This window comes from Python bivittatus, unplaced genomic scaffold (assembly GCF_059951505.1).
Source record: "Python bivittatus isolate LINGU-HERP-01145 unplaced genomic scaffold, Pbiv_v1 ctg000330_np1212, whole genome shotgun sequence".
NCBI lineage: Eukaryota > Metazoa > Chordata > Lepidosauria > Squamata > Pythonidae > Python > Python bivittatus.
In genome coordinates, this window is record NW_028277058.1 from 49,661,096 (window position 1) to 49,681,719 (window position 20,624).

The following is a 20,624-nucleotide window of genomic DNA, read 5'->3' on the forward strand; positions in this document are numbered from 1 at the left end:
GAGCTACACATGCCTGGAATATACTACTTCGTAAACAGTAAAAAATCATTTTTATTTATATTTTTTAATTGAATGATCACATTTCTCTCATTATTTATTCTCCCATCTCTCTCACGCATATAGCATTTGTTTTATTAAAAACAAGTTTTAGAGTTAAAAAAAAACAAGTTTTGAAATAGTTACTGAGGAGTGACATTTCCTGGATTAGAGGACAATTATCCCTGGGAAAGGAAGTCTGATTGCAGCCAATAAAAAGGGAGGGAGAGATTAATATAAAGTCATTTATTGCTGTTCTTAATAGAAAACACGGGGAACTTTCCATGAACTTTATAAATGAGTTTTTAGCAATTCTTCAGAAATGTTATTTTCCTTTGGAATATACTTATATTCTATTCCCTATCCTGCCCCACAAGAAATGAGCAATATTAAAATTTTAAAGCAACTTGATAAGGTAGTTTACCAAATCGCCCAGTGATTTAGAACTGAACAAGGATTGGAATCCAGACCTTCCACATCCACCCTCATATTCTAGATACTGAACTGACAAGGTTATAATTCTGTGGACACTTTCCTGAGACTTGCTGCATTGAACTGGATGGTATTTCCTTTTGAGTAGACACAGGATTTAAGCACAATCCATGAAACAGCGTGCAGACCTATAATTAAAGTAAATATGGATGTGATAATGGTAAAAAGCAATTGGGCAGAATTGTGTATTGAAATTTTAACAGGCAGCAGAGTATGGATGATACTGGTAGATAAGATTTTGTAGATAAAAAGGTACAGTAGTTATGGAGAGGCGTGATTGAAAATTTTATTTATTTATTTATTTATTTATTCATCACCTCTATATAGCCGCCCATCTCACAAACATGGTTCCATGCAGCGTATAATAAAAACAAGCCATAGAAGAAACTGAACAGATATCATAAAGATGAAAGGCTATTGTGAACCCCTGTGTTTCTTTCTACTTACATATTAAGAAATGATTCCAAGTATCTGATTTTGATTCTTATAACCATTGCCTGGCTCTTTCTTAATTTACAATGAATTCGTGTATTTGTTGCTGGAATATGGAGGGGAAAAGTGCCTTAAACCACAGGAAACCCTCAGCTTAAAAGAGTGGCAATTTCCAAAATTTGGGCTAGAGAGAGAGTTGTGAATTTTAAAATGCAATTTCAAGTACAGCTCGGTAGGTATAATTACTCTTGATTGCAAATCAATATATTCAGCTCTTACCTCTTTCATGAACCTGCTCTACCACTTTGGGTGAATGTTTTAATTTGTTCCCTACACCATTCCATATACTGCTTTGAGAATAAGGATGCTTGCCTTTGTTTCTGTTTTATTCTACATAATCCATTGCTGTGACATGTTTTAATACTGAAGGAGCAATCCTATCTCAGTCTTTCCAGCCACCATGGTGATTACTGAGAATTCTGGGAGTTGAAGTTCACACATCTGGAAGACACCCAGATTGGGAAGGCTGCCTTAACCACTATATGAACTATGCTCAGAATTAGCTCATAACATGCTGATGTTCCAAGCAGCTGGCTTTCCCAAGGATCTGAAATGTTCTAGATAATAAAGTGAAATCCTTGGATATTATGCTGCTACACTATTAGTTATTGCTGCTCTACTAATGACGTGAATTGTTTGCGCAATAGCATCAGCTCTGAATGCATTTTTACTTCATTTTTATTTTGGATGTTATACAGCAACAGGAATCTGCTTTTACTGCTTTTTTCCCCCCACTTTTGCAGTGAAGGCTCCTGAGCAGGGAGGGTTGTTTTCAGAACCTCCGATGTAATAAAACAATGCTAATTCTACTGGTTACTTAACTGAACTGTCTTCTGACCAAGAAAAAGATTTTGGGATCATATTGAGGATGATGTCAATTCTGAAACAATGTAAATGTCATGTTAGAGATCATTATGAAAGGAATGAACAGTATTGAGAATGGTGTATGTCTTTCATCTCCACTTCAAGCACCCCAGAAGCATGAGGTTAGCTGCTGTGAGAAACAAAATGTTGTACCAAGAAGGGTGCTGTTATGAGCCACCAAAGCTGTTCTTATATACTTAGCACTCAAACTTAATCAAATCAGAGCCTATACATTTAGGTGGGATGAGGAGACGGTGGTCTTCCAGATAAGGCTGATCTACAATTCCCAGCAGCATTGTTCAGCATGGCCAATGATGAGGGACGTTGTGGTTGTAATTCAACAACTGGCCATCCACAGATTCTTTCTTCATCAATAATGCAATGTTATTCACCAGGGGGAAATCAACTGACAGTAAATGCCTTGTGTTGTCATTCATATCAGCACTACTTTCTTGTTTATCCCATTATTACACATACAATCATAAGACAGGCTTAAAGTTTCTGGTTAATAGGTTATAGGATTTTTTTTCTGAAGGCCCTGGCTCTATAGAGCTGTCCTCTCTGTTGCTTGTCACTGAAGATGAGGGGTATGCTATGGTGACCATACATGCTTTATTTCAGAAAGCTATCCTTTGGATTTTTCAAAAACTCACTTTTGTCCTTTATTTTGGTCCTTTTAACTTTTACAGTACCATACAAATGGTACCACTTAATGCACAGTCTGATTGCAGAAATTCTTTTTAATACTTGCTTAATACTGTTTAATACTTTATTTAATACTTAACACTTTTTAATACTTGCTTCATATCTTTTTATGCTTTTTAGATATTTTAATTAGAATATGCATTTTTGTTTTTCTTGGTTTTGCTCTTGAATTTTCCTTTGTAAAGCAAAGTTATAAACACATTTTTTGTTTATCCTTATGAACCTCTTTCAGATTTGTCCTTTATTTTTTCCAAGAAAATATGGTCACTGTAGGTATAATCGTCCTGGATAAGGAGCTTCCCTGTTATTTTAAACAGGGTATGGTATAAATTGCATGCCAGGCAACTCTATGAGGTTTGGTGCATCCCATTTGCTGAAACTTTGGAGTTAGCTTAATTTAGGAAAAGTGAGGATAATGACTTCTGTACCTTTGAGTACCCTTTCAGGTAGGGTTACTCACACATCAGGAAGCAATTTAAGTTGCAATTACTAGTCCAACTACTTTAGGCTTCTGGAGTCCTTGGTGCTCTCTGAGCCTGGTTGTTTGCTTGCAAACGTTTCATTACCCGGGTAGGTAATATCATGCCTGGTTGGCACTGATGATGTTACCTAGTTGGGTAATGAAACGTCTGCAAGCAAACAACCATGCTCAGAGAGCACCAAGGACTCCATAGTTCAATCCTGAGCTGCGTATATTCTTTTCTACTTTACCTTAGGCTTATTTACTCAAGAGCTACCAAGTCCTACCTACTTGAATGGGACGCCAGTGCCGGTAACCCAACCTAATAACTGCCATTTCTTCCTTATATTTTAAAACACCCCAAACGTCGCTAAGCGGGACCGAACCTAGATCCTCCCGAGCCTCCCTCCTCCCACAGCGCTTCGGCTTACGCCTCCGTTCCTAGTCACGTGCCCCCCAGTTACTACATTGCCCAGGGTGCATTGGGCCGAGTGAGACCCGCTCCTTCCCTCACGTCTTCTGGCGTGGCCGATGCGTGCGACCTTCGCGGCCAGGCGGGCCCTGATTGGCTTGCGGCGCCTCTTGCGATGATGACGATATAGGGCAAAGGGGAACGGAAAGCAGGGAGGCGGAGCGGAGGCGGCCACCGCGGCGGAGGGGGCGGGATTCCCGGAGGCGCCGGCGGCACCGTGGGGCCTCCCTCCCTCCCTCCCTCCGACCCGCTCAGCTTCGGGACAGCGGGACACCGGAGCGAGGAAGCGTCGGGTAAGGCTGCAGTGGGAGGCGAGGGCCTCGGGGCTCGGTCCCGAGGGCGAGTGGCGGGCCCTGGCCATTAGGCCTGGGCCGCTAAGGGTCTCTCCGTCCTTTTCGCGGGGCGCCGTGCGCTGCCCGCGCTCTCCGCCGCCGGCGCCTCTCCTGGGCGGCTGCTGACCTTGTCCAGGAGCTTCTCCCTTCCCTCTTAGCAGCTGCGGCGAAAAGGGTCTTCCTCTCCCTCCCTTCGCGAGCACCCCGAGAGAGCTTTGTGTGTCTTTAATTTTAGCTGCTGCTGCTGCTGCAGTTGTTGTTGTTGTTATTATTATGTCTGTACCGTTCCGCATTTTAAACAAGCACGAAGCTGTTCGGAGGTTTCACTTCTTGTTGCCCTCTGAGCCTTATATCCAGGTGTTCAGGCACCTGCCCAGCCTTAGCGTTTCTAACATGAGCGCGGACCTGAGAAACGGCGATTTAAAGAAGGAGCAGGCAAACAAAGACTGATGATGCCCCTTTCAGATTAGTAGTTGCTGTTTTTATTTAGTGTGAGCTTACAGTCAAGTGCGGTAGATGGTAACTTACCTTCCTTCAAAAGCGAACTTCTGCAGCACCTTGGGAGGCTGTCAGGTTCGTTCCGGGATGCAAGTTTGTGTCTGTCCTTTTGAAAGCCAACAGTTTGCTTTTACCCCCCACCGTTCCCTTTAGAGCGATAAAGGCTACAGTCTTTAGTAGGTTTGTGGCACTAAGGATTGAATACTAAACATAAACTGTATCATAAATTGCTGCAGGTGATGCTGTAGAAGAAATACTTTACCATTCATTCTCCTTTTGGAAAAATGACAGCCCTTGAAGGAAGAGTGCCTAGTTATATTTGTAAAGAACTTTACAGTCTTGGATGAAGTCTTGGAAAATGGCAGGCTTCAGTACATTTGCAGGAGCAATATTGCATGCAACCTACTTAAGTAGTGATAGGGTAATTTGTAGCTTGTGAACATTTTGTGGTTAAAGTGTTTCTGGATTTGCAATACAAGGGCTGTCAAGATATATTGGTACATTTCAGGTAACTTTAGTGGCAAAAGATAACAATATGGAGTGATTTGGGTAATAAACTGAAATATTTTGAGCAAATACTGATAACTATTAAAATTAAATCATTTTACTTGGCTTAATAGTGAACTGAGTTATGGACTAGGCTTGGTATCAGCAGTTGGCTATTTAGTCATCTACCTGTGGCTGAAAGAAGGCATGTCTTATCAATATGTGCAATGTTTGTAAATATTAGCTATGTATCTTTATCATGGAGAAAATCTGTGTGGTTGCTAGGAGTCAAAAATGACTTGATGGCACATAATCAAATATCTTTATTCCCAAATTAAAAATGCTACTTTTTTCAGAGGTATAACATACATAATAACCCTCAACCTGGGTGATTCTTCAGTACAATTAATTTGCACATTTGGAGCAGTAAGCCCCACTGAACTATGTGAGGTTTAATTTCCATCATGCCCACTCAGAACTGACAAGAAGGAAGATGGGAATTGTAATCAAACAACTATATATACCAGAGATCAAGGCACCATTGAATATTCCATCAGTTTCAATGCGAAGTAGGTCAGGGCTGGGAAATCTACCAGCTCCATAACTCTTCAGCTACAGCATAATCCTAGGCATGTTAATTTCCACTGAAACTGATGGAATTCTTGGAAGAAGAATTTGAAGTTGGATATATGCACTCCATCAACTCTGTAACTCCCTTTTTCTGAGAGGCTGGGAAAGCCAAAAAGAACGTGGTAAAAGTTGAGCAAGTCCCTGCAGTTTTCTTGGCAACATTTTTGGAAATGGTTGGCCTTTGCTTTCTTTTTCCTGGGGCAGAGAGACAGTGTGACTGGCCCAAGGTCACCCAACTGGCTTCTTGCCTAAGGCAGGACTATAACTTGTGGTCTCCCAGTTGCTAGCCTGGTGTCTTGACCACTACACCAAACTGGCTCTCAATAAGAGTGGGTGTTTTTAAATATGCACCCACATCTCCAATATAAAAAAGAAACTAAAAATGTTCAACCTGCAAGCTTGTAATCAATAGGGTTTTGGTGTAATTTGGAGCTCTCCAACTCTGCCCATGGCTTTTAAAGCAGAAGATCTGGACGACAATTACAGTGTTAGAATTGAGGTGGTGTGTTAATTTGTGGAAGCTTTTAATCATAAGCAATGTCCAGGTGTTATGCTATATTCCATTAAATTATATCCTGTCTTTTTTCAAGGAGCTGAGAAACAGCTTCTGGCCACTGGTACTATACCATTTTGTAATGTACTTACCTATGGCATTAAGCCAAGTGATTATTGCTTCTCTAAAACATAATTCTAACTAAGATTATATCACTGCACTATGTCTGCTTGTAGATAAGAATGGACATGATTGAATATTCCTCTGTGTAAAGAGAACCAAACAACTGTCCACATAGAAAATGAAATGTCTAAAGAGAGGACCTAGCCTGATTCCCTTTTGAACTTTTCTCCTTGCAATTATGTTTGTACAGAGATGCATTTATCACAACAGTTTCCACCTACTATGTTTGAGCTAAAACACTTCAGACTGGTTTATAAACAATGGTTATTAGGCCAGGGTATTATATATACCCAAAGAACTGTAGCTTCTAGGGAGACAGGTGTGCACTGGCACATTTTGCATATTACACAGCACATTAAAGTGTACACTGGTACACATTGCATATTTCACTGGAATATTGGCTGATATCCCATCTTTTTTCACATTTGTTTACTATTCTTTTCCATATGTTTTGTATATTCAACAGCTGAAAAATGCCAGGCTAAGCAGTGAATATGTGTCTTCTTCAAAAACTTTAGAGTTAGACTATTTTGTGTAGGAATACTTTCTGGAAAACCCACACAATTATGCATAACTGGTTTGGGTAGAATATTGTGGATGATCACCTGCTCTATGAATAAGATTAAAAATGATTATATTGCAGAAATGATTTTAATAAAACTCACAACATGTGGAATCTAAAATTTTAACTGGAATAATGAGATATAAGAAAGGATTAATGATGAATAAGCTAGACCAGAATTACATACTGTACTAAGCAATAAAGTGAAATGTTTTCATTACAAATTTATGACAAGTTCTTTTTGTACTACTTGTGATCCAATTAGTTGTCTAGTTTAGGCATATGTTGGGGAATTTCTTTTGGCTGTCTTTTAATTATCTGCGGCCATATTGATACCTCTGTACTTTTTTCTTGTAAAAGGAGCCATAGAATAAATATTTTGCCACCTGTGATGTTAACAAGTTGAACAAGATTTTCCCTACTTAAAAAACTCTCCCCGATAGTAAATCATTTATTGACAAACACAAACCTACTTTTACTCTATTTTTACTGCGTAGGAAGAGCTTCAGCTGCACCTATTACTTCTTGCTTTGTTCAGTACAAGCATCTGAAATAAACTAATAATGTTCCTTGGTTACAAGACCTTGTTTTAAAAGGCAATTTTCTGGCCAGGTCATTGGATTTACCAGTAATTTTATTTTAGTGCACATATATTGGACTTCTAAGTTAGAAGCACAGTGCTTTTCTACCTAGGCTACTGATCACTCTTGGCTGTGATTGCTCACAAATTATAGGATGATGGCAGCCAGAAAAGAAGTAGAAATTCAAATAGGATGAGGAACTGTTTGATATAATGGCATCTCTTGATATTTAGATAGCAAAATACGAAATGATCTAAGCCAGTTCAATCTTTATGGTTATATAATTTGGGGATAAAGCATAGTATTTTCTCTACTGCTGATACAGTTATCCAATCATATAGTTGAAATGTGCATATTTCTTTATGTGTCTTTAGTTTAACAAATAGAGTTATTAAATTAAATAACCTACATTCAGTTGACTTGGAAAAGGAAGAAAATCTCCCTTGCTCAAGATTGTTGTGGCTTTTTTTCACAAAGTACTGCATAAAGTACAACTTTTGCTTACTGATCTTATTTAGCAGTAGCTTGAGTATATGTAGCAACGGAAAGATATTGCTAGTGAGCAGTATTACAGAACACCTCATCAGCAGCAATACTGAAGCCTCATGGGGGCAAAGTTCGCAAAAAAGCTTGTTGACTTTTTGATTGCATAAATATTACAAATTATATTGCTGAATGGTTGTTTAAAGAACATTTGCTCAGTAATGTGCATCTTTGTGTGTCTTCATTTTCAATAATCACTATTTTGATTAGTATAACTACCGTCTTTAAAAATTAAGGGCCATCATGTTATTTGAATAAAAACTGATATTTGTTAAATATTCCACATTGGCTGACTATCAAGAAGTATCCTACTAAATGAATATGACTCAATCATCCTTTGTCACATGTTTATGCTTCTGTTTATTTTTTCTTCAATCCAGATTACAGTTATTTCTTCGCTTTCTGCAATGTCTTCAGTTCCTTGTTCTGAAGGTGCCAATACTCCATATCCTCTGCTTTATTTCACTTGGCTGCCTTAAAGTTTGAATGAAACATTGCATTGCATTGCTTTTTTTTTTTTTTTAACTTAGCACCATATATTTCAATTTTGTCATTGCAAAGGCTTGGGGCAGGCAACAAATCAGTTTGTAATATTAGGGCTGCAGATCAGATTTGTCTAGTTTTATTCCCATTGGGGTTTCCAACATGATCCTTGTATATTCTGAGAGGAGTAGTTAATTTGCACAAAACAGAAGAATCAGTTTGTCTTCTGTGAAATACTGTAGGAGTGATTTTGGAGCAGGACAATGATGTATTTTGAAGGAATAGGTTTGAGTTTTGGGCTCAGATGACATCTCTTATTTATATCATTTTCTTTGCCAATTTACTTGCCATTTAGCCTCATTAGTTTGCCATCCATTCATTGCAATTAAGGCACTTTCCAAAGCACAACACTTTATCAAGTTTCCATGTGCCCACTGGCCCTCAAAATTGAGACTCCAGTTCTCCCCCATGTTAAAAACTGGTGAGAAGTAATACACAGTATTTTCTTGAAATACACACATGTATGCATGAGCACATACCATGTGAATGTGTGCTTTTTCTGTTTTAGCTTAATAATATAAGGGGTTCTTGGTGCAGGACATTCATTGCAATTAAGGCACCAGCTGGTTCGCTTACTTAATCAGATCAGTTAAAGCTCTCATGTATATTTGTACAAAGTACTAAATTTGATTAATTTCAACCTTGTCTTACTTTTTGTGGCATGGTGTATTATGCAATTCCAGACTGTTTGGTTAACTTATGTTTCAGTGTATTATGTAAACCAAGAATGGAATAATTCAGTAATACCCAATGTACCATGTTGTGCAAACCAAGCCAACGTGTTATAGTGGTTATTCTGACAGGCTGAGAGACCTGTGTGCAAATCTCTATTTCTCAAAGAAGTTTATCAGTAATCTTTAAGTCCCAGTTTGTCATACATAGTTTACTTAGGAATGAAATGAAAAGGGGTGAACCATGCCTGTGGTCCTGACCTTATTCCTTTTCCTATTCTAAAACAGAGTATGAACATACCATCTTTAAAGTCATCCATCTCAGAATTCTCACACAAAAGTATCTAGGTCTTTCAGTGCTGTCTTCAAAAGGCCAGGAGCTCGTTTCAGTAGATAAAACACTGTAGGTAAACCCATGAAAACTCCAGCCCTGCTTCTTTTCGTACAGTTGAAGTTTGTCTTTTTTTTTCCTGGGTTGCTTTAACTTGGCTTTACTTATTAAAAATATATTTGACATGTACTGCAACTTGTGGGAATTCTGTGTATCTCTCTGAAATCAACCCTGTTGAGCAGGTTGTATCTGAATCCTTGGAACAGAGGGAACCAACAAGATGGTCACAAAAACATCTTCATAATTACAGGAAGTGTTTTCTGCATGCTTAGTTAGTTAAATGTACAGTTTAGAATGAGTGGCACTTTTGGACTGACTCAACCCACATGTTATTAGTAATAATACTACTGTGAAGCTAATAACAGTACTTTTATGTAGTAATTACACAAATGTAATGAAAACAGAATTATGGGATATGTATTAGGGAGCTTGATTTAGAGAGCCCTGCTTTGGTCAAAGAGGCGTTTAGTTAGACCAGTATGCAAATTACTGTACTATATTTACCTGAAGGGAAGACTAAAATTTCTGTCCCTAATAATTTAACTTAAAATGGAATTATTGCCTTGTGAAGAATGTAGTAATGCAGGCAGGTGAAGTATTTTTGTTTAGTTATCTTTTTATGGTGATGTTTATTTTTCACAACCATGATACAGTATTTTATAGGAAAAGGTAGCTTGGCTGTCAATGAAATTTTATGTGTGTATATTTTGGTATATATTTGATGAACAATCAGAATAGGTGTTGTATTGTCTTCCAAAGTAACTGCCAACTCTGTTCCCCCCTTAAACTCTTATCCAACTTACTTGCCTAAGCATGTACAAAACAAACCCTGTCTATGGTCCTGATGTTCTCTTTGTCAGGTTAGTTGAGGTAAGAAATTCTGAGAAGTCTAACATGCAGTGTATTAACCCATCTGGACTTCTTTCCTCAGAATTAGACGATCTGTAGTTTCCCCTTGTTATTAAGTAAAGTTAATTGAAATCAGTGCTGCTTATTTCCCAGTAAAAGTTGGTAAGATTGGATTGTTAGTGTGATTTTACCTACCACACCATAAAAAGAAAGGATAGGTTTTATAAAGCCTATTTACTTTTAGATCTCTTTTTATGCAGCTTTAAAGGCTTTATATTGATATTAACTACTTTGTGTCTTTTGACATTGTTTGGATTTTTTTTTCAGCATACACTTTTATTTATTCATATTTAAGATTTACCTTATATGTTGCTGCTTGAGGTCTACATTTTGAATTTGTCAAGGGTATCTATGTAATCTTTGCTTTATTTGTAAAACTTAGGGTCCTCCTTTGCTGCTTCAGTGTTCATTAGCAATCACTGACATTATTCTGTGGTGCTCTGACCTAAATCAAATGTCCTTATTTTCCTTTATTCATATGTAATAGGCTATATGTAACATGTGGTCAGGCAGTACTAGAATTGTTAACCTAACTGTATTTATAAGGCTTCTGTTCTATAAGTTGGCATGTAATTGATCATGGATAGAGAAGAAGCAATGCAAATGCTATAGCAGATCTGTCTTTAAGTGTTGGCACAGATGTTTAGCATAGTGAAACACAAGTTTGGATAATTGAGGCCATAGGATTTGGGGGAAATGGGAGCAGCCAGCAATATATGTAATTAAACTTAGAAATAGCAGTTGAGGTAGTTTCAGTGTGTTCATGTTTTATAATGTGAATGCCATGTTTGTACAGAATTAACAGCCTAAAATCACTGATTGTTGCTACAGCATGTCTGAATCTTCCGACAGATCAGCCTTCTCATAGCCATAATTATCATTTGTGTCAAATAAAGTGCATTGTTTTTACTGAATATAGTGTTGCTTATCTTGACATGGAAAATGAGTTTGGGACAAAAGTTCAGTTAACTTTCCTTATCAGGATTCAGAGATGAGCTTCGTGAATTGCACCATCAGTTTTATCAAAATGGCCATTTGCACTTTGTCTTAGTAATTTATCCATTTTATATACAGCCTTTAACATGATCTGAGAGATCTATTGCATATTGTATGCCTCCATCCCCTTTTTGATTTTTGACCATTGCACTCTTTATGCAGTAGATCATTTGCAACACTGGATTTGGAAGGGCTGAGAGAGCTGCCAAATACACCTGCAATTAGTGGAAAGTCATTTAAATGTAAGTAGAATTAATAGCATTCCATCTGAATCCACATGACCACACACTATAGAGCAATTACTTCCTGTATCAGTGTCTAAATCTGTTAGAAATCTGAGACAACAAAATTGTTTTGCTTAATATTATATTAGGATATTTAGCTAAGATGTTTATTTCCTTTTCTTGTAACTATTACTCAAAATGGGAAGTAAGTAGACACTTACGGAACACTTTCTAATATGAAATTTGTGAAATGGGGAAGGAATGTTTTCTAGGCGCTGTTTCACTTAAAATGGTATAATCCTTTTATTTCTAACCTTTATGCATTTATAATTTCTATAATTTAAAATAAGTCTAATATAAAGAAAGTGTTTCTGTGATTGAAAGGCACAATATAACTCTGGAGTTAGAGGATTATTTAGAATAGTTAGAGGTATTACATGTACTTCTAATAATGTCAGCTTTACCAATCTGTATTTGAATATGGCTTGTTGTACATTGCTGGCAGTTAAAACGCATTATTGATATTGGGGGATCACACTTTTACTTTATTAAAGCTATTAACTGAATTCCCTAGCTGCTTTTCAGTCATGTATTCAAGGTCAAAGAGGCTTCTTGTGATTAAAAATTAATTAACACTTTATGTTGAATGAGAACCCAATTTCTTTAGGATTAGCTAGTGTTGTAAGTAACATTGTCAGGTAGAAATCTTCCATTTCTTAAAATGCAGAGTTTACTAAAACTAGTTTAGATAAAGAGAAGCAATAAGATAATGAAATTATTAGAAGTATATCCCACTTTTCCTCTAAAATGGCATTCAGCCTCTCTTGTCTGCCAGAGAAAGTTGGATTCTTGCCAAGATTTCATATGAATTTTGGTGGTCCAAAGTGGAAGGCCATTGTTGCCTGTATCTCTCTGAGTTGCTAATAGAACAGCTGTGTTGTTGTTGTTTCCTCCTCCTCCTCCTCTTCCATCATCATCATCATCATCATCATCATCATCATCATCATCATCATTTCCCACTTTTATTTATTTATACGTATGTATGTATGCATATATTCATTTATTCATTCATTCATTCAACTCAAGGCAGCAAACTTAAGTAATACTACTGTCTCCTTTTTTCCCCACAACAACCACTTGTGAGTCCGGTTGGGCTGAGAGACTGGCCCATAAAAGTCACTCAGCTGGTTTTTATGTCTAAGGGAGGCCTAGAAAATACTCTCTCCTGGTTACTAGGCCAGCACCTTAATCACTATACAAAACAGGCTCTCTTTTTATTCCATAATGGGAATATGCATGACTCTGAATACAAGTGTGAGGTTTTAAGAACCGCATCTTTCAAAATTGAGTTGTTCATGTTGTTGTCGCAAAAATTACAGTTTAAGCCAAACATTTTAAACAGATGCATACACAAGTGCTCTCTCTGTCCCTTTCCTTACACAGAATTCCTCATTTGGTGGCTTTTCAATTCTTAGATAGCAAAAACACTTGTAGCTCCATTACTTACCTATATGGCCATTGCATTTAATATGGACTTGTGAACCATGTTATACCTGAATTTTTTGTGCAGGAGACAACTATGGAATTTAACTACTCCCTCACTTGGTTTGGATTGCAGTGGAATGTTTCATTGTCTGCCTAGGTAACCTGCTGTTAGTAAGCTTGGCTACTGTGTTTAACACAACTTCCATGTATGAAAAAGCAGTGATTAAGGACACTGATTCTTCTTGTTTGCTGTTGCTGGTGAGACTTTGCTGTTGCTGGTGTTCTGGTTAACAAAAAGTTGAATTTTCTTCTTTTCTTTTGATAAAACAAAATGTATATACTTTCTTATTGGTTCATGACATTGCAAGTGACCACTGGCAGATTAAGTGTGTGGTGTTCTCCCCATAAACCTGCTATAGGAAGTATTCATTTCAGTATGTTTGGGATGTCAAGATTTCAGGAGAGCACTTTATTTTTGACCTAGTGTTTGAATTGTGAACAATTCCCTGACAAGTAGGATCTCTCTAAAGGTTTAGTTTCAGTTTTTAGAGGGTACGGTGTAGGATGTTGCAATTGTACAATCTCTGGCTACATTTTGTTAGTACAGTGCAATTATTTACACCTGTTTCAGTTGGGCTTCAGGCTAGGATTCAGTACTGAGACAGCCTTGCTGGCACATGTTGGTGACCTATGGTGAAGCCGGGATGGAGTTGGCACATCCATACTTGTGCTTCTTGATCTCTCAGTAGCTTTCAATACTATTAATCATGGTATCTTTCTGGATTGGCTGTGGGAGTTGGGAATTGGGGACTGTGTTGGCAATTGGAACCACTGTTTTATGGTAGTTCTTTTCCTTCCTTCATGACCAGTTCCAGTTGGTGCCAGCAAAGGGGGGAGAGGTTGTCCCCCAGACCCCTCTTATGTGGGGTCCTGCAGGGTTTGATGCTCCCTCTCTTCCTATTTAACATCTACATGAAATCATGGGGTGAGATCATCCACCAGTTTGGGTTTTGGTGTCATTAACATGCTGATGATATCTAATTATATCTTTTGACCCCAGGCAAGCCAAGTGAGGCTGTTGAGGTCCTGTTCCAGTACATGGAGGCTATGAAGGTCTGGGTGGGGAGAAAATGACTCTGACTCAATCTTACCAAGACCAATTGGCTGTGGATATTAGGGCCCCCTGGATCCAAGGATGTTACATCTATACTTTGGATAGCATAGCACTCCCCACTCAAGAGTGGTGTGCCATCTCGGTGTCTTCTTAGATACATAGCTCCCTCTGGTATGCCAGTTGTGCCCCCTCCTGGGTTAGGAGGCCCTTCAGACAGTCACACATGCTTTAGTCACCTCAAGGCTTGACTACAGGTAGTCCCCAGTTTAAGAACGAGTTCTGTTCCCAAGGTCTGTCCTTAAATTGAATTTGTATGTAAGCTAAAGCAGTATTATTGTATAATACTGTATAAGTAGTATTGTGTAATTAACTCAAACCATTGTATATTTAGCTCAAATCATTGTGTATTTAACTCAAAGTTTGCTACAGTAGGCTCAGTTCTTAACTATGGGTAGTCCTTAAACCGGGCATTCTTAACCCTGGGACTACTTACACTGCAGTGCGCTTTATGTGAGCTTGCCTCTGAAAACCACTCAGAAGCTTCAGCTGGCCTGGAATGTAACAGCATGGCCATCCCTTGGTATGCCTATGTGACATCTCTGTTCTTTGAGCTGCACTAGTTGCCAGTATGCTTCTGGATGTGCTGGTTCAAGGTGCTGGTTACTACCTATAAAGCCCTACATGACACAGGGCCAGGTTATTTGCGGGATAAGACCCATGGTTTCTGCTTGGCCTGTATGGGCTGATAGAGTCAGTGCATTCTGGGTCCCTTCAATTAAACAATGCCATCTATTGGGACCCAAGAAGCATGCCTTCTCTGTCACAGCACCTGCCCTCCGGAATGAGATCCCCCCTGAAATCTATGTGGTCCCCAACCTGATGGTGTTCCATAAAGCCTTGAAGACCTGATTGTTCTCCCAGGCCTTGAGGTGAGATGGACGGGGCTCCTTGTTGGATGGGTCTTTCTTTTGATCTTTGTTCATGGTTGAATAGAATAATCCAAATCCATCTTGTTCTGTTTTGTATTGGGTTTTCTATGGTGAACTATATTGTGAGTTACCCTTAGCCAATTGAAATTAGGTGGTACCTAAATTGAATTAAATAAATATCTGATGTAAGGTGAAAGCAAAAACACTTTGGAAGTTTTTATTCTCAGATTTAATTTTTATTATGTGTCTACCTACAGCATTCTTACTTTACGGTTCATTTGATTAGTCAATGAATAGCACTCCAGCTGAGCATATTTGGAAATTTGTGTTTAATTACGTTACAGAAATCTGAAGTATAGAGTTATTGTTCCTTCTGGTTACCTTTCGTAAGAAGATTCAGCATTTGTAGTAAATACTATTATTGAGGTATTCGGACATAATTGGATTTTAGCTTTAAGGATATATGAATATCCTCAATCCAGTTTCTTATTGTCTGCTGTTTAGAGAAGAGGTCAAATATGGTCATCTAGTTAAGACAGTTATAAAAATAGAAATATTTAATAGTTGCTACTTTCATTGAACTGCGGAGACATATGTCTAATCAGTTGTTGCAAAATTTTTATTCCATACTCCTGAAGTCATTGAAAGAAAGTTAAGGCAAAGTAGTTACAGCCCACAAAAATTGTCAGCTGCTCTTAGAACTGGCTGCGGTTCCTCCTGTTATTGATTTTTTTTTTAAGGATAAAATGTTTTTTCTATAGAAACTATTCATAAACTCATTCTCTCTTGTCTTGCTCTGTACAGCATTTATTTTATTGCAGACAGTCTAAGTGAAAATATTCTAGGTCTGTGCAGCAGGGCTGATGCTGAAACAGTCCTCTAACAATTCTTACAAAAGTGGCTGGGCCTTGTGGGAATTGTCTGGAATGCAGTCGGCCAAGTAAAATTCTTGTTTTTTTGCAATTCTGTGATAAAATCAGTGCTGCAACTTAACTGACCCTGTCTGTATCATATGCAAATCTACAGTGTTTTTGAATAATAGGTCAATTTTAAGTGATGTTTAGAGAAAGTGCTTTATACCCCACCAAAAAGCTTGCATAGGGCTCTGTCCCAAATCTCTTAGTAAGTCATAGGGCTCAAAGTAGATTTAAAGGTTGAAGATATTGTTATAAATGATTGGGTTAGCCATTTAGTTCATCTTTTAAGCATTTGATTAAAAAAATTAACAAAACCTCATAGGTGCCTTTTTATGATAATAGAGGAAATGTGAACTTACAAAAATGCTTATCATTGCAAGAGCTAATTTTTCAATAATACATCCTTGCAGATTAGTTGAAAAAATGTTCACTTTCTGCAGAACATTTGTCTTCAGATAGTAAGTTTGTCACATAATATATAATGCAGGAGTGAAGGGCATTCAGGATAATGTTTAAGACTGTTCACCTAAAGGACTACCGTGATCCTCTGATCTCTGATCTTCTGCAATATCCTCATATACAAAACTATTTTCACTTCTTTTAACAAATATTCCTCAAAGTAGCCTACATACTACACTCTACCTTTTTACTCTCACTTGTACATCTTAACATTTCTCCATCTATTTATTCATTTCTAATTAACATTCTACCAAGACTCCGCAGTTCATCTGTAGGCTCTAGCTTTTTCTATTACTGTTTAACAGAATTGTTCATTATATTTTCCCTGTCAAAATAGTTATTTTGGTTTTTGATACATTAATTTCAGATCCATACCCCTCAATTCATCATATAGTAGATCTAACATTTGGTGTGAATAATTTGAATTCTCAGCCAACAACCATCACCAGTACATAAAATGAAGTACATATATATTGGCATCCCCAAACAGCATACCTGTAACATCACCACAAATATTCCTTATATGTTTATCCATAGATATGTTAAACAACCAAGGGACCATCACACATCCTTGTTTTACCCCTGTTGAGCATTCAGCATTTCTTCTCACATGTGCTTTACTTCCAACATACTTACCTTATTCAGCAATCAAACTTCAACTCCACATTCTCACAAAACCCTTCCTAATTCAAACCTATTCACTTTATCAAAGACTTTCTCTAAATCACAAATGTGCAAGAAACTTTCTCACATTGGTCATTGACCTGCTGAAGAGTAAAAAGCTGTTTACTCCTGCTATGTTGCATTTCCCAAATTCTGCTCACTGTCAGTTCCTCTACCTGTTCAATCAAAATTCTGCCAAGTACCTTTAAGCAGGAAGGACTCCCTTATATACTCCACATCACACAGCAAGGCTAATGTGGACATTTGGAATGTGGTTTCTAGGAAAAGAGGTACAAGGCCAGTCAAAAATACCAGATGAAATGACTTAAATAGGTACTAGCAATAACCTTCAATGTTTAACCTTCAATGTAAAGTACAAATATTTAGGTTAGCAGTCAGGAAAACAAATAGAAGGAAAGGAGAGAAAGCATCACTGAAAAGCCTTTCTAAAATATACCTGGCTCATGCTTTATCGGTAGTTGTTTTTTTCTTATACTGTGGTTTATATCTTTATAAAAACCTGTGAAAAGCTTAAATTAAAAAAAAATCTGCCAAGTACTTTTAGAGATATAGTTAACAAATTAACCCTCCTATGGTTTTTTCCCCATTCATTTGTGCTACATTTTCCTTTGTATAGGGAAAGAATACAATAACCATACTGTTCCAATAATCTGGGACAGATACTCTCTTCACATACATGTTGCACAAGTTGCACAGATACTCCATAAGGAAAGCATATTCCTATTTTAACATTTCTTTAGTTACACTGATTCTATCTGCAGCCTTACCATCTTTCAACTTGCTTATAGCATTTTATTACTTCCTTTTCTTGAACAATAACATAGGCATTCATTTCAGTTCCACTCTCCAGCATATCACAGTCATTCCCACACAGGTCTCTAAAATATTACTTTTACCATTCTCTCACTTCAATTTCATCCCCAATCACTTCATCAGTTTTATTTTTAATTCCATTCCCTTTTCTGGAGGCTCCTTGTTTTATTTGTTTCAATGGATTCCTGCTTTCATAGGTACCCATAATAACCTAGATGACAGCAGTTCCTACTTTCTGACAAACTTTTTGTTCATAATTAAATCTGTAGGATCTGTGATCACTTCCCTATATGTATTGATCACTTCCACTCCAAAAGATCAACCCACCTTTGTTTAGATCTACTATATCCTTCCCCTTTCTCTTAGTTTTACAGACATCGCACACATTTATTTGTCTTTCTCTTCATTCATTAATTAATGTTCATCATCAAATTCATTTACTCTTCTTAAATTCCATGTCACAAACCTCCATGTGCCATGATCACCACCAGGTGGTCCAGTGGATAATGACATTCACTGCTCATCATTACTTTAGTTGATCAAAGTTTTCAAATAATGCTTTTATGTTAGATGGAGAAGCTGTCAACTTTGTTACCAGTCTTAGTTAACAGTAAGAACAGTACTAGTCAGTTTTGATATAATTGGACCAGTATGTCATAAGAACAATCGGCGCACATTTATCCAAAGTATGTTCATACTATTCTATACAAGTTAGGATATCTAATTTGTAATTCGTGGGACAGTGTTTTTGTAGTGTCAATTTCTAATCCTAATCCAGTTGTCTGTATTCCGACAACTAGGAGGTACATGGAGTGAACTGACCCACTCAGGATACAGGGCAGCAAAGAAGGACAGCAGACTCAAATTTTCCTGTTTAGTAGTCAGCTGGATGTTTGTTGATGGATTGTTAATGCTATAAACATTCCAGGAAAGATATTTATTTCCACCCAGATGTATATTCTTGATGGCTATGGCTTTTGGTACCTGTAAAAAGAAAAGATACTAGATAACGTTTACCTACCTTTTGGGTGGCATGTTTATCAGTGTCAACTTTGTTTGTTTTTTTCAGAATTAGCCAATTGGTCATTGCTTCTTGCTGGAGAAAATAAGAACTTCTTTTCAGGAAGACCCTTGATCTAATGAACGAATCAACAGATATTGGGAATGCAAGCACTCTGGAGCCAGTTATACGGCTCAGGAAAGGACGCATGCGCAATTCTGCTGTGCAAGAATATGATCATAGTGACCAGTCCAATGAGCAGGGACCCCTCTTAGTGGAACCATCAGCATCTTCTGAAAAGGTAACAGTAGATAATTGTTATCCTGAAAGTTGGACACGAAGACATACTTCTTGAATCATGCATTTACTTGAGTTAATGATTATAATGATATGAATTAATTTGAAAGATGGCTTTCTGATAGGAAACTGTCTGGATTATCTTAGGAACAATTACAGTCTTGTTGTAATACACTTGATGCAGGAGCTACAGACAATAGTCATGTCACTATTAGTCATGCCTTCTAGAGGGCTGAGGTTTTCCAGCTGTTTTGAAGACCAGTCCTATGTAATACGTTGATCAGGGCAGACAATAAGGGGTGAAATCTTAGGAAGAGAACATATTGGTGTATCACCCATAACTGATATAAAGCCCTTTGCTATAGGCTGCTGTTTGAAAATCCAGAATAAATATTAGATCCAAGACTACTGGATTGCATTTCTAAATATATACCTGGATATACCTGCACTGATCTTTTTATAGCATTGGAAAGAAACAACAGAGAAATCAATAACTGTTCTAATTAACTTATTTTTAATCCTTAGCATATGTTTTATATATAAAAAATATCTATAGCAATCCGTTCTTCCCATCCTCATTTTCTCTATGATTCATGTTCTCTGCACTGAATTGATGTGGAAGATGGTCTTTTGACTGCTGGGCAGAAGACTTTATATTATCATTTAGATCCTTGACTAGCCTTCTAACATCATAGTGTTCAATAATCTGCAAAGTTTTGGGGCCCATGGGAAGATTTGGGATTTTTGCCAAGAGTGTAATGTGCAGAATATATGTCATACCATTTGGAACACCCTCCCCCAAACATTGTAAGAACACTCAAAGTATCAAAGCATCTGCAGTATTGATACTGATCAGGTTTTGGAATACAATCCTGTACATTTCTGTTTGGGACTAAATCTGTTTAAGTTCACTGAGGGCTATTCTCTAGTAAATTGAGAGACAGTGTAGTTTTGGACTGGCACTGAGGAGACCCATGTTCAAATCCATCCTCATAAGTTCACTGGATGACTTTGGGACAGTGCTGTGGGAAAAATAAAATTGTAGTTGCCAAGCTAGAGTTTCAGCATTTTAATACAAATGCCTTCTAATTCTACAATGCCAAAGGCAATCCTATTCCTTGTAATTTAATAAGGTGAGTTATTAAAGATTCCTTCTTTAAACAGTTTCTCCTCTCTGCCTCTCTGTTGCATCAGTTATCTGAAACGTAGGATGGTACAACTGTCCTAAACATGCCATTAGTGACACTGTCCTCTGATCAGAGCTTATGCAATATTCACTTCCCTCTTTTAGCTGTAGCTTGTGTGAGTACTCTTGTTGGCAATGTGATAAAGAAGGAGTTGAGGCTAAGGAATGCAGAAATTC

At 37.6% G+C, this 20,624-nt stretch overlaps 1 protein-coding gene across 2 annotated transcripts in view; it reads left to right on the forward strand.

The window, feature by feature from the left end:
- The first annotated feature begins 3,651 nt into the window (after positions 1–3,651).
- ADIPOR2 (adiponectin receptor 2) overlaps positions 3,652–20,624 on the forward strand; it is a 38,151-nt gene continuing 21,178 nt past the window's right edge. Inside the window, exons 1-3 of one of the 2 annotated variants that reach the window (XM_007435023.3) lie at positions 3,665–3,814; positions 11,502–11,581; positions 19,034–19,265. In XM_007435023.3, coding sequence (XP_007435085.1) covers positions 19,104–19,265 — 162 coding nt within the window. In that variant the 5' untranslated portion in view covers positions 3,665–3,814; positions 11,502–11,581; positions 19,034–19,103. Of the gene's footprint in view, positions 3,815–11,501; positions 11,582–19,033; positions 19,266–20,624 lie in introns of both variants that reach the window. The other variant, XM_007435022.3, reaches the window with a different exon arrangement.